The sequence below is a fragment of the Pygoscelis adeliae genome, unplaced genomic scaffold (genome assembly GCF_000699105.1).
Source record: "Pygoscelis adeliae isolate BGI_AS28 unplaced genomic scaffold, ASM69910v1 Scaffold120, whole genome shotgun sequence".
Lineage (NCBI taxonomy): Eukaryota > Metazoa > Chordata > Aves > Sphenisciformes > Spheniscidae > Pygoscelis > Pygoscelis adeliae.
In genome coordinates, this window is record NW_008824032.1 from 2,648,282 (window position 1) to 2,662,806 (window position 14,525).

General features: G+C 41.5%; 1 protein-coding gene across 1 annotated transcript in view; it reads left to right on the forward strand.

Annotated features, from left to right (window-relative positions):
* Positions 1-12,042: 12,042 nt before the first annotated feature.
* NAA50 (N(alpha)-acetyltransferase 50, NatE catalytic subunit) overlaps positions 12,043-14,525 on the forward strand; it is a 9,830-nt gene continuing 7,347 nt past the window's right edge. The window contains exons 1-3 of the mRNA XM_009330213.1: positions 12,043-12,125; positions 13,620-13,792; positions 14,265-14,384. Of these exons, the coding sequence (XP_009328488.1) occupies positions 12,043-12,125; positions 13,620-13,792; positions 14,265-14,384 (376 nt within the window). The remainder of the gene's footprint in view (positions 12,126-13,619; positions 13,793-14,264; positions 14,385-14,525) is intronic.

A 14,525-nucleotide genomic window follows, 5' to 3' on the forward strand; every position in this document is an offset into this window, starting at 1 on the left:
GCCCCTTTGGGGGGAGAAAAGCCGGCGGTCCCTTCGCTGCTCGGTGGTGCCCTTTCAGCCGAGCAAGAGGCCCCTGCAGGAGCTCCCCCCCCCGCCGTAAAATTTATTCTGCTGCCGGAGCAAAAACTCTCCATGCTCAGCCCTGCTGTGCTCAGCCGGTGGGACGCAGCGGCTCTTCGTGCTCCTGAGTGATTTCGCTTTGCGGGTTCTAGCGATCTGCAAAAGGAACGGAGAAAGCAGTCGGCCGGGGGGATGCTGGCTGGTCTTTCGTACTTGCCTGGTGATAGCGACGAAGCGCTGTTGTGTCTGTGCAAAAAAGCTGCCGGCCTCGGACGGGTGGTTTTGCAGCACCATTGTTTGTAACATCCTCTCAGCAATTCTGTTGGTTCAAGTCTTTTAAGTGTTTATCTACGTGGAGGCTGTGCGACGTGGATGGATGAAAACGAGCTGTGTTTTGTGTCTGATGTTGGTTAAATCACCTAATGTTTATTAATTTCAGCGTCACCTGCGCTCCACTAAACGTGATCCTTCTGCTCCGTGCCTCAGTTTCTTCGTAGGCACAAAGGAAGTTTTCCACAGCTGCTTCTCAAAGGAATATTAAACCAGTCCCCTTGAAACTGGTGTTATGCAATGCTGGGTATTATTATTCCTGTTTGGCAGCTTAATGCAGGGTGAATGGAAGCTGAAGCACTTAAGCTTTTACGAAGAAATGGTAAGGGGTTTAGCTTATTAGCAATTGGGGTGAGGTCACACGACAAGACTGCTTGATAACAGATAACTTAGCTGTTTCTTACAGTGTGTAAGCAGCTTCAAACATCATGAGGGGCTGGCAGGTATCTGTAGAAAGAGGTTCGGCGATGATTGCAAATAAACTGACTCTCAGCTGACATTAAATATGAGTGTTTGGGATATCGGGCAATCCTTTATTTGCCTGAGCCACCCTACGTGAAACAGGGCACCCTGCCTCTTAGTCACCTTATAATGAGGATGACAGATTTTGCAAGAAGAGCAACAGCACTGATCAGCCAAGATGAAGTGGCAGTTGACGTGATCGTTGTTCAGCAGCACTCCTGACGAAACTGGGTTTCCTTTTATCCTCCATCAGCTGTTCTGATGTTTTCTACAGCTTAGCCCTGCTTTGGCTGTATGTCAGTCCTGAGTTGAGGGACAGGGTTTCTGGGGTCCGGATGCATGAGGTGGAAAGCGGCCCAGGCGTGTCAGGCTGGAAATGTGGAGGTCTCCTGGCACGTCGCAGCCAGAGCTGTCCGCCATGCTGTGGCACTCCTCGAGGGGGTGAGCCCTGGCTTTTCTCGCACGGCTCAGGAGTTCTTATTTCAGGCAGCTTTTTACTTTTTGTAACTTTTTTCTTTTTTAATAAAAAGCTATGAAGAAAAAAAACCACACACCCCTCTTCTGCTTCCAGAGGACCAAACTTTATTTCTGTTGCTTTACTTGCACTTACAGGCAGCTTTATCACTGATTCAACTTCAGAACTGATCATTTTGGGTTCTGTACTTGCATATTTCTGCTTTTCTGGTATGCCTTCATGTCTTCGAAGAGCAGCATATTCCTGTCTTGTCAAAACACTGTTAGCACCATGCAGCAAGTTCTTGTGCAGAATCAAAAATCTTCATATTGAATCCAGGTGTTCCCTAAAAATTCAGATTGAGGCAAATAGGCTGATAGAACTCAAACTGAAAAGTAACCCAATTTAAATACAATGAGAGAATCAAAGGACTAGATGAAGATTTCGGAAGGAATATATTGAATTACATAGGGGTACTCTGGAACAAGGCCAAACAGTCAAACTACAAAGATCGGAGACGATCCCTAAAAAACAAGTACTCTCAGAAGATAGGTCCAAAAAGAGATCTAAAGCTTCAACTCCCAACATATAGAAACTAATGTGGTGTTTGAAGGGATCTGATCTGTCTTCAGTATTGAATCCAAAATTGTGGATCGGTTCTTTTGAACAAACTGACTCCATCTGAGAACTTTTTCCGGGAGTGTATGTGTTGCATGGTAACCCACACCACAAAGTGCAGAGATAATTTTGGGAGCACTAAGACCCATAACATCAGCTGTAATTATGAACAGTCTGCTTTGGCAGAGAAAGAATTAAAAAAGAAACTAGCAAGTTCACTGACGTTTTGAAATTTCAGATCTGAAAGAGATTATGTAGTCAATGTGCGTTGCTTGCAGCCCTCTTTCTTAGCTCTCTGAATTCAAAACAGCATGTAGCAGTGTGCTAATAATGCATAGCGAGTTGTAGTGTTTCTGTCATCAGGGTATTTGAGATTGTGACTTCTTTTACAGAAGACCTCTAGTTTCAGAGATAGTGAAAGATTTTTTTACTTTCTGAGCTGCTTAAAATTTTGTAGGTTTTCTCTTATTTGATGAGTTAAACACCAGCTTCTGAACTGGTAATTGCTGTTACCTCCCACCTTCTTTTGTGATACTTGGCTTTATGTTCACTCCATCTTCTGAATGATTTTAATAGTTTAGAGACTTGTTATGTTTCCCTTTTTTTTTTTTTTAAATGTGAGTTGAAAAATTGAGGTAGTTCACTGTTCTGTTAGTGAACTTCATGATTTTCTAGAAATTCATTTCTTTTTTCATTTATTGTGTTCCTAAATGTTGTTATTGTTGGTTCTGGAATTTGAAAATCTATTTTAGAACTGGATTTGCGCAAGGAAAAATACCAGCGGGAGGGACTCGGGTTCTACTGTCTATAGTAATTTGCCTGTTTTTGTAGAGCAGATGCAAATAATACTCCCTGCACTTTACAGCTTTCGCAGTGTTGATTCACTTGTTGCTCAGTGTTTCTGTATTTTCACTACAGTTGTTATGCTACTGGTTTTAAGGAAAGAAAACAGAAAATCTTGCGTCAATTCTTGAGCATTTGTTGATCGCTGTGTGTGGCCTTTTGACGTCTTAGAATAAGGGTGCTTTCCTGACCTGTTTCAGTTCAGATGAAGCCTGTGAGAATAAGTCATCCAGCCTTTCCCTGCTGCCCTTACCTAAAAACCACATTACACAAGGGGTGTGATGCAGAACATGCGTGCTCCTTTGTATGCTTGTACCTGCTACGCGACCGGGAGTGTCAGCTCATACATAGAGCATGTAGTGCACGCTACGAGCAGGGCCCAGTGCCTGTGCTCCGGTGCATATGTGTTACTTTGTCACATTGACCAAACCGCTCTCCAGTTTGGATGGGAAACACCTGTGGAATTGTCATGTGGCAGCATACATTTAGCCATGTGACGAAAAACTGATTGAAACGGGGAGCAGAGTGCTGTGTGTTAATACCGCTGCCATAGAAAGTAACGTGCGCTACTTTTCTGTAAGAAACTTCTAGGAGACTGCCTCTAAGCTTGCATATGTTGCAGTTAAGTCTCATGCTTTGTAGTTTCCAAGGGTCCTGACTTGCTGCAGAAGAGTCCTTCAGAGTAGATGCTATGCAAAAGGTAGCTGCTGCCACAGAAAACTTCATAACTGAGAGGCTTTGCAGGCTGGTGCTGTTCTGGCTGCCTTTGTAGAAGAGACATCACAGCTGGGGAATACTGAGCATAACAGAAAAATAACAGTAGTGTATTTAAAGTACAGTGAGTAGTTATGGGTCAGCTCTGATATCTCTGCTTGTTTTGCCTGGATTCACGAAGTAAACTCTTCAAGGTCCTGACGCTGTTCGTGTTTCTCACGAGAACAGGGAGGTTTTTTCCTCTACTCTTCTGAGTTAGTATTACAGAGTTCGTGCAGAACTGTTGATTTGTTTCCATTTGCAAGGCACAGTGCTAAGCTTAACGTATATGGGAGGAAGTTCCAAGTTTATCAGAAAACTGCTGAATTGTCATATGCACTGGAGGCAGGACAAAAAAGGTAACTGAGCTTGAAAATCATTGTTTGGTTTTAGGATTTTTCTGAACCTAGAAATGTCAAAGCGTGAGCTATACTTTCTGCATTTAATTTCATGGATGGTAAATTCAGACCTTGCCTATATGCATGCTTACAAATAGCTTAATATCTTCTAAATTAAGTTTATAAAAACTCAGTGCAGTTTATTATAGGTACTTTAACCTAATTTGTAACTCTTACCACTTCAAGTTTAATTCCATAACCGGATTAAGACATTGCATGAAGTAGGAAGGATTGGGAGGATAGGAAGGTAGTGTAGGGATTGTAGCCATTTTACTGAAGCACTTTAGAACCCAATCTTGGCTTCTGAGTGGTGTTTGACCATTCAGTTCTTTTTATATGTATATGTGGCTTGTTAGTATATAGATCGGCTTGCTAAGTTGGGACATTTCTTCTGTGAAAAATGTAGTATCTTTAGTTAATCACCAAATGCCACAGACTCTGCTGCCATCTCCTGAGGACAAGAGAAATGATGCATCCTCCTTTGCCACATTAAATCTCTTCTAAAATGGGGAATAATGGGTGATGGTTGAGCCAGAAAAATACTTTTATCTAAGTGGAAATTATTCAGAACTTGAAGAGCCTGCCTATTTGGCAATCATTAGAAGTGTTCAGACCAATAATCTGAGAAGGCACTAGATATTTTTACCCAGAGGCAGAGGAAAGGACAGGAGAAGTGAGATCTTTATATTTGTTTGGGAACTGATAAGAGAGAAATGCAGTACCTCCTTGCATCCCTTCTGCTCTAAGTGAGGCAGGCAATGTCAGGATTACTTTCTGCTCCCTGCTGAAAGAGGGGAAGGGAAGAAGTGACCTATGTGGGAGTTTTAAAGCAGCAAAAGTTTGTCAGGAAGGAGATTTGAGGTGAGGAAGCTGGGAGGGGGAAGAGAGAAGCAGTATATGCGTAGAATTGCTGGTTATTTGGAGGCTCTTGGACTTGAAGACTTGAGAGCGGACAAGCACGGCATTGAAATGGGGTAACTGTGTATTTGTGTCAAAACATATTGAATTAATTCATTATGGAAAGGAAATGAAACGAGGCTTTATAGAATAGAGCCAAAACCATTTCCACAATACTGTCACTAGGTGACTAAGATTAAGATATTTGAATTTTCCTGGGGGCGGAGTAATTTTTTTTTAGTGGATTGAAAATACCATGCTGCATGGTAAGATCTTGATGCATGAAGTGCTTTCTGAGCTCACTTGGCCTTCCTTCTCCCTCTCCTCATTCTTTTCCAGGCTCCATGTGATTTTTGGCCCTTAGCAGACTAGAATCTCAATCCCTGAAAAAATTTCCCATTTCTACCATCTGACCATTGTATTTATCTTCTCTTGAGAGTATGGGGTGAGACCCAGGGCAGCGATTTAAGGCTTGTGAAAGTTTTCTCTATGTGGCGCTTGGAACTTCTTGTCAGTAAAGATCACAAATTAGGTTGAAAATTGCAATTAAAGGATATTTGTTTGTTTTTTAATAAGTAGCTTTTTAGCACAAATTTTCATTTGAGAACAATTCATTCTTATTGAAAACTGGGAAAAGGAAAGGGGGGGAAAAATAGCTTTTTGTGCTTGATAGTTAAGTGCTTGCAATGATTGTTGCCTCAGAAGTATTTGAAGGTAGGCACATAAAACTGATAGCACGTTCTGGTTTATTTTTCACAGTATGTTCTTTATACAATGCATGATTTGAACACCTCAAAAAACCACCAATCCTGGGACTGAAATCCGAAGTACAGGCAGGAGACCCATAATGACCTGCCATTTTTTCTTTGCTAATCTAATGGACCCAGGCATTTGTAAAGAAAGGTGTTTCAGTGACTTATAGAAATAGTTTGTGCCAAGCAGATAAATGCCTTTCTCCTCATATGTCAATTCTATAGTTTGTTACCTAATAGAAGTACAAGAAGTGCCCTTGAGCTATAGACATTTATGTAAATAAGGCACTTTGTGAACCCAGCATCACTTCTGTTCTGAATTTGAAGGTAAGCCTCTGTTCTCGCCTGAGGATCATCAGGTACTTCATGAACATTAATTAGCAAAGGTTCATGATCTCCTGGGAGGCAAGTAAGGGTTATAATTGTTATATCTGGGGACACTGAGGGTATGGAAAGGGGCAGTAACTCGTAAGGTGTCTCAGGGTATTGGTAACGGAGGCACAAAACTAATTTTGAGCTAAGTTGTTTCAAACTGGTGAAGTACTTCTGCGTTGCAATCATGGTTCAAAATCTAAATGTTATTGTGAGCTTGCTTGACTAATAAGGAAAAGTGGTTAGACCAGCAATGGAGAGTTAGGATTTCTGGCAGCTCTTTATCTGCTGTATGGTTGCAGGCAAGTTGTTTCCTCTTTCACCTGACTTTGATGCACCTGGGATAGGCAGATATAATATCTGAGCCTTTACCTCGTGAGGTGCTCTGAAGCAGCAAAGTGTTACAGGCTACTAAGTGATGTACATATGGCTGCTTTTCTGTTCTAGACCAAGTGTATTTATTTCTGATATTTTGGTTTTTGAAAATCCTGTTTTCTTGGGAAAGTTTATTTTTATTTGACACTTGTTGAAATGACCTCACTGTCTCCCCCTTGCACTTGCATAATCAGACAGCTGAGGTGCTTCATGATTGTACTGCTACTTCAGCTTTAGGGTTGTCTTTTTTTTTTTTTCCCTGAGATCAGAGTTGAGTCTAGATTTGAGGTCTAGTACAACTCTTAAAAGAACAGGTTTCAGCTGGGAAAACTATTATAGCATAACTTTGCTTCTTGCATGTGAAGACCGTCCAGTCTTTTGTACAATGGTCAGGTTTTCTAGGTTGAAGCAGAGTGAATTATCCGAATATACTGAAGAAACCTTGACTGTAATGCGCTGTGTATTTTTTCGTTATAAAGGAAAGAGGCGAGGAGGGTCTGAAGTATGTCTTGGGGAATTACGACGCATGCCAGTGAAACCTATTCACACTGAGATCCATTTGAATCACAAGTCTTGAGTGAAGTCTTCCGTTAATTCTGATTCTAAAATTACTTAGCCGCCTTCTGTACATCACTGTGTCCTTCTACAGTCCAGCACACAGCTGGGGGTAACTTCCAGCAGGGTATCAGGTGTCATGCAAATACATGTTTTCAGTAGTAAGTGGGGCTAAAGAAGATCAGGAGGGCTCAGAAGCAAATTGGTAAGACTTTTTGCATGCTAGGCTTGTACTTATCCTTCTGGTTTTCTGACAAGTGAAGCAGAGTAGATTTACAGCCCACAGATCTTCTAGATAATTGAAAACATACCAGTCTGCCCACAAGAACTAGACTAACTTGTGCGCCTAGCAAGATAGCTCATCTGTTTTAAAAAAAGAAACCAAAAAACAAAAAACAACAACCCCAAAACACTAAAGAGGCTCTTTTGGCTTCAGAGTTGAAGCTAAGTAAAGCCACACCCTTCAGGTCTATAGCTTTCATAGCTCTGGTTTGGTTTTATTTTATGAGTGGATTATCCTGTCTAGACTCCTGCTTTGACTTGGAAGCCAAAATAGAAGCAATAAAGCTAGTTGGCTGCTTAGTGGGTGACAAACCTTCTCTGAAGTCCTCTAATTTGTTAGGCCCCTTTTCTCCCCTGTGCTCCCTCTCCTGTTTGACAATACCTCAGTAAGTTTTGTGAGTTGCAGATACAGCTCTGCTAAATTTAGCATGCCAGATGCCTTCAATAAGCCTGAGCCCAGCTATCAGTTACACCGAGATCTGTTTCAGTCAGGCACATCCCTCTGGGGAGAGACTTGCACTATTTAAAGTTGAATGAGGCTGAGATTCTTACAGCATTAAGAAACTTGGAATTCCCCCTTTTTCTCCCTGATGTTGGTTCTAAACTGGTGTTCCACACTTGCTGTTTGCTGGGACTGAATTTGTGTTTCCTCTTGAACTGTCTGGAAATCGGCTTTGTCTTGAGCTATCATTCTGTATAGCAGTTCTCCTTCGGTATACGTCGAGAGGCAAAAGGCAGCCTTAGCATAAGCAAACGCTAATGTCTCGTTCAGCCTGTGTTACTTCCAGTCTGAATGTAAGACATTGTAGGAAAAATAGTGTTCAAATCACAGCCCTGTAGTAGGCTGCAGATGGAGGAATGCAGCTGCAGTAGGACTAATTGGATTGCATTTGGTCCTACAAAAAGTGTGAGGTTTTTTCTAGCAAGTGCTTGAAGAATCTTAGGGCACTAAGTGTGCCAGAGCAGGAGTGTTAATGCTGATGTTTTGGGCATTCATCCAGTTTCAGTAACTCCTGCATGTCACCTCACTAACATCCCACTTCCATTTGGATTTTGTGGATCACTCTTCACTTCTACTCTTACATAGCTGGGCAGTGTTGCTGTGCACTTTTAACGAACAGCAGCCTTATGCACCAGAAACTGGTTACCTTCACTAGTGAAGTCTCAGTGCGTTTTTTCCTCAGTAACCGAGTCATGGCATGTTGCAGTTGAGAGAAATGCAAATGTAGTCCTAGGATATGTCAGGAAAACGTTTCTGATAGAGATGGGGAAAACTTACTGCCATTGTACAAGGCAACAGTAAGTATTTGGGATGTTGTAAGCAGTTTTGGTTAGTCATGTTTAAGGAAAATTAACTTTAATCTGAAGGAATGGAAAGAAGGGCTAGTATGACAGTAGTAGGAATTAAGAGCCAGTCTTAAAGGAGGAGGCCAGGAGCTTGGCTTTAGTTAGAAGAAGGAAAGTATAAAGAGGTCATGGTAGCTCTCTGAAAAGGCATGTGGGATAGGGTGATTGGTACCCATCAACTACTGAGGCTAATGAGCAATGAGAGAGCATATGGGTAGAACTTTGAGTACATTTAGGACGGAAATCAGAAGAAATCCTAACTATGAGAATAATGGTAGCTTGGGAACAGCCTTGCAATGGAAGATGTTTAAGTGGCTTCAGAGGGCTGGTATTCCATCTAGGAAAAGGTATGGATTTGTAGAGCACTGTAGTAATAAGAGACCTGACACAATGAGCCAAGAGTCCCTCATTCCTCCATACTGAAAACAGTTGCTTGGGATCGTGTGGCTGACTTGGTCCAGAAGCTTTGACACCTAAGATGAGTACAGTTGACTGTTGCATGCTCCACGGAGTGCTATTTGAGATGTAGGATGCCAGTAATAAGTGTGTATCTTCTTAGGAATATTATTGGAATAATAGAATAAAATAATCTGTTAAGGAAGGACGTGTCCCTTCTGGGCACTGCAGGCTCTTTACACATCTTTATGTTCTCTCATATGCTAATTTGAGCTCATGATTTAATTTTTTTTCTTTGCAACAGCAGAGGATAGGTATTTCTGGTATAGCCTGTACTGAGCTGGAATGCACAGGACTGGCCTAATCAGACCTTAGCTGATACAGTAAACTTATGTCACTGATTTGGCTGAGGGGTAACTTGAAGAAGCAGGTCTACTTGTAAATAACTATTAAAAAACAAACAAAACAAAAAACCCACAAAGCTATTTCCATTACTCCAGCAAAAGAAAGGAGTGACCGTTTTGTGCCCTTTGTTACAGGTGCTTTATCTTGGACCTCTTGAGGCTGGGGTAGTTTTAAATCCTTAGGTTCAAAGTGCTTGTTCCGTAAATGATAAGGTGTAGCACAAAATCATCTAGACACTGAATGATCCCTGTGCTCCTCTTGCACAGTACTTCCAGTTTAAACTGGGGGAAGCTGGCACTTCTGCTCAAGAACTGACCGGTTCTGCCTCTGGCAATTTTTTTTCTCTTCTTTATGCTGGCAGAAGACTTGTGTGATGAACCCAATCAGGGACTGATGTGGGTTAAAACTGAACTTTTATTTTTTTTGGCTAGGTTAGTTTTAATTGGGGTTGGTTCACCACATTGTTGCACAAATGTCTGTGCCAGCAAGAGGATGGAAATGAGTGGCTCGGGGACAGCAAGACTGCTGCTTTCGGCAGCAGTACCAGCTTTCCCATGTTTTTACTTGAGGCCCTAGTGGCACTTTTGCTGTGCTGTCCTCAGGCAAAGTGATGAACTCTTGTGATGTGGGTCTTCCTTTCCATGTCCTCATTTAGTTATTAAATGTTTTTGTGTGTAATAGATGTGGTGCTGATTTAATCAGCTAGTGCTATACATTAAAGTAATTTATGGTTTGAGTACATACTATTTAAACAGACATTTAGCATATTGATTTATGCTTCCTGCAGTGTTTCTCAAACTTTTTTCATATTATCCTCCAGGATAAATTACTGGCCCTGGTGCAACTCTCGAGCAACGAGGAAACAGCTAGTGACAGAGCACAGGAAGCAGGCAGAAGGAGATGGCAGGAGGCAGCAATGAATGTGGCAAGTGGTGAGAGAGAGCGGGGGGGAGCCCAGGGGCTCGAGGAAATCTGTCAACAGTACCTTTTAGCCACCTACTACTGGATCTTGTTTCTGTGGCCTGATGCCAGCCTCAGAGGTGATGTCTTGGCTCAGCAGCTACAAGCAGCCTTAGACTCTGCTTCTGCACTTATTTATTTATTCCCTGTCTGAAACCTTCTTGGTGAAGGTCCATCTTTGGTTCATGGTCCCTTTCTCAGCCATCTTGTCCTGGCTGCCCATGACAATGTATCTTTGTCCTGTTGCACTGTCATCAGAAATATTCCATAGTGACCGTCTTCTAATGCCTGATTCCTTGCTTCATTAGTAACTAATTAATTTTAAAATAATATTAGAAAACACACTACCTGATAATAGTCTATGTCAGAGATTTTTGCTCAAGCTTGCTTTATAATAACTTTGCCATCAGTTCATCATTAGAGTTCATGCTAGCGTTACTGATCTACTGAAGCTTGGAGCTACTGATACAAAAAAAGTATCATCAAGGTTAATATACTATTAAATCTTTTGGACAAGAGGTTTAGGCTTTCAAGGGACTGAGTGTGAATGTGAGGTTTTTCTCTTCCCTTACTGACCTCCTACTCTGCAGCTAATCTGATCTAACTGGGCAGTTGAGACCTGCTCCCTTTGGTTTCCACTCTGATGCAGACTGCAGCAAAAGAGGCCCCTGGGTCTTCTCTTCACTCCTAGTATGAGGTTATTGAGGTCTTCTACTCCAGCAAAACTCTCTCCCAGACAAATACACCTGGGAACCCAGGTGCCACAGTTTTATTCCTACCCTTTGTGAGAAAAGGTAGCGGCACTGCTGGCTGGGATGAGAGAAGGGCACAACTTGCCTTCTGTGTGCCTTAAGAAGCCCTGCCATGCTAGGCTGAACAGCTGTGCTAAGCTGGGCATAAAACAAGTATTACAGTTACCCCACCATCTAATAACTACTATCATTTGATAGCATGGTTGTTTACAATGGGAGTACTTCTGTGGTATGAGGAGATCATCCTTACTAGCTCAGTACTTACTTTATGTTGGACTGTAATTATCCAGGGGGCTTGCACAAGTGGTAATAGATGAAGAAAGGAATCTTGAGAGCAAAAATAATCTAGAAGATGGAAAAGGCTGTGAAACAAAGGGCTGGTGGCGGTAGGAGTCACGGAAAAGAGATACTGCAGACTATTTCAGCACAATATAGTGGTTTATAGCTAGAAGCTATATCCCATTGCTGTTGCTTGTGATATGCCTGGGTGTTTTTACATGGATGAGATGCAAGAATATGGAGACTGTTGCTTCTTCTGTCATTCTTGAGATCACTGTTGGAGAACATACTGTTCAGTTCTAGTGAGATGTCTCTCAAGAGATTGCTGCACAGTTGTGTAGAGCTCAGGGCAAACTACAAGGATTTGTGGCTTAGCAGTTGCCCTTGCAGTGAGGGGGGGGGAAGTTCAATCGACATGTTCGGTGTGGTAGGAGGAAGATGAGGAGCTGCCTGGAACAATTTGCAAGCACCCATAGTGGCATGAGATGCTTGACACCAGAGGGCTTTTTAATCTCTCTGGCAAATGTGTGACGAAAACTTAGACTTTGGAGTTGGCAAAGTTCAATAGGTAAATGCCATCCATTAATTCTAACTGGAACATATTAATCTGATGGAGAATTACAAAATCATCAATAGTCCATTAGTTAATGCTAGATGGTTCTCTAAAAGGTAGGCCCTACTTCCAAATTGTTTAGCTTCTGTAGGGCTCACTAGGGAGATTGTCTGATCTGTGTCATACCAGAGAGCGGGCAATGGTGATCCTTGATACCTTTGCAGAACTGAAGACTGTATTCTTTGCTGTAAAAGAAAAGAAGAAAGTGGGTGTGATGGCAAGGTATGCTTCTTGAAGTAAATACTAAAGGCTCCATTCCTGTAGCTTTTTCTGATAGTTTTGCAGGCTGCAGTACAATGCCTAGAAAGCATTGTATATTTATCAGCCATCATTGGTAGCAACAACTAAAACTGATAGGTATCTGGAGTACTAATCATTTAAGGGTTTTTTATGTATAATAAAGGTCAGTTAATAAAGCAGAGACAGATTATACTCCGCATTAGTTGGTACGGTTCTTGAGGAAAAAAGTTGTTGTTTTTAATACCTTCATTGTTTTACTGTATTTAAGTTAATCTGCGCTGTTGTGTCCTAGGCATCAACCTATCTGAAAAAACCAAGCTGCCTAGGTGCAAGAGGCATTGGAGATGGAAAGCAGCTACTGCACATTACTAGAATGGACTTTGAAGCCTGGCGTAAAAGGATCTTTGAAAACTGCCTTTTTGAAAACAGAATTTGACTTTTTTTAAAAAGGCAAACAGTCTCTTTACCAATGTTTGAGAAGAAAACAATCTAGTTGCCTGTATGTATTCAGTAAAACAAGGCTGAGATGAACCTAGAATTGTGTGCGTTTCTAACTCGACATGCATTGGCTTTGTACCTGCCTACGTATTCTGGTGACCATTTGGGAAAAGATTTTGATTATCTCGGGTTTTTAATTTTCATTCTAGTAGTCCTTGTTAAAACTGTCTACCTGTACCCAAGAAATTGGCTTGGGGAATATGAACAACTAACCAATTAATTTTTTTTTTTTTATCATTTGCTTCTGTATACGTAGTGTTTCTGTCAGGAAGTTAGTCTTAGAAAAGGGAGAAGCTTGATCTGTTTCTTCTCAGTATAATTCAATGCAGTACTGGTATTTTAAGGTTGTGATTCTGCTCTTAGTCAACAGGAAGAATTACTTCAATTATGATCGTAATAGATGCATATATCACCTTGACAGTGGCACACGTGCATATTAACGGGCTTAATAGGAGTTTGTTGCATATAGTATTGTTGCTTTTTAGAGTCAGCTGTCTAGTAATGACTTAGTCTTTGTCTAAGCATAAGCTTTATATTGATAGGTGGTAAAATTAAGGCTGTCTTTGAAGCATGGATAAGGACTTCATTTTCATGATCTCTATTCTAGCCTCCTGTCCCTCCCATCTTTTCTTTGTTGTTGGTGGTTTTTTTCCCCATGTGATCTTGATGATCAGTGAGGAAATTAATGGGATAAAGTTAAAGCTAATACTCGTACAGAGATTAGTGTTCTCCTATCTCTCACCCAATAAAACCACGCATATACTATGGTACGTCAGTGTTAAGTGTGGCCTGAGAAACTTCTGACTGTATAGTACCAACTGAAATTGGGTTTGGGAGTTAAATCAGCCACCAACAGAAGACTTAATTGTATGGGTTGAAAACTGCAGTTCAAATATGTATTGAACTGATTATTAGGTGGGACAGTTCTCTAAGCATAAATAAAATAATTCATTTTTGGTGTCCTTAGAAATTTTGCAGTGTGTCAGATGTTAAGCATGTTTTGATTTGTTCCAGTAGCCGGATCGAGCTGGGAGATGTGACGCCACACAACATTAAGCAGCTGAAGAGACTAAACCAGGTCATTTTTCCTGTCAGCTACAATGACAAGTTCTACAAGGATGTACTGGAGGTTGGCGAGCTAGCCAAATTAGGTACAAATGTTCTTGCCAGTAATTGTGGGCTATGGTGGCAGAAGTGCTCATCATTGCTATCCATAATGGTTTTGAATAGCAGATTCTTCTATTTTGTTGTTTTATATAATGAAAAATAACTGTTTGGGAACCTCAGAAAAGCCTCAGTCCAAACCTCAGAGGGTTTGTGTTCTAAATAGATTCCATTTTACTGGGAATAGGCATGTTTTCTGTTACAGCAGAAAACTTGAGAGATGTGTGCTGCCAGCTTACTTCCTGATGTCATTGCTAGTTGGTTTGAACTGTAATAAGCCAACCACTGTGTTAGAGCACCATTGGTAACTTCATTCAAAGTGTTAGCCACAATCTATGATTTTGTCTGGATGGGAGAATTAGCAAGAGGGAAGGAAGGAAGATACAGGGCGTAAATGAAGGAGCTGTATGTACAGTTTGAGACTTGTGACTGATAACACTTTGTTTCCCTCCCTGGCAGCCTATTTCAATGATATTGCAGTGGGAGCAGTGTGCTGTAGGGTGGATCACTCCCAGAACCAGAAGAGACTATACATCATGACGCTCGGATGCCTGGCACCCTACCGAAGGCTAGGAATAGGTAAGGAGGATCTTCTTTTGTATCTGAGTCATCAAAGAAACCAGATTACTGTGCAGCCTCCTAAATGCTCTGTCAGATTTTTAACCAAGACAGTACACTTTCAGACCACTGATTTCTTTGGAAGGGACTTTGGGGAAAGAG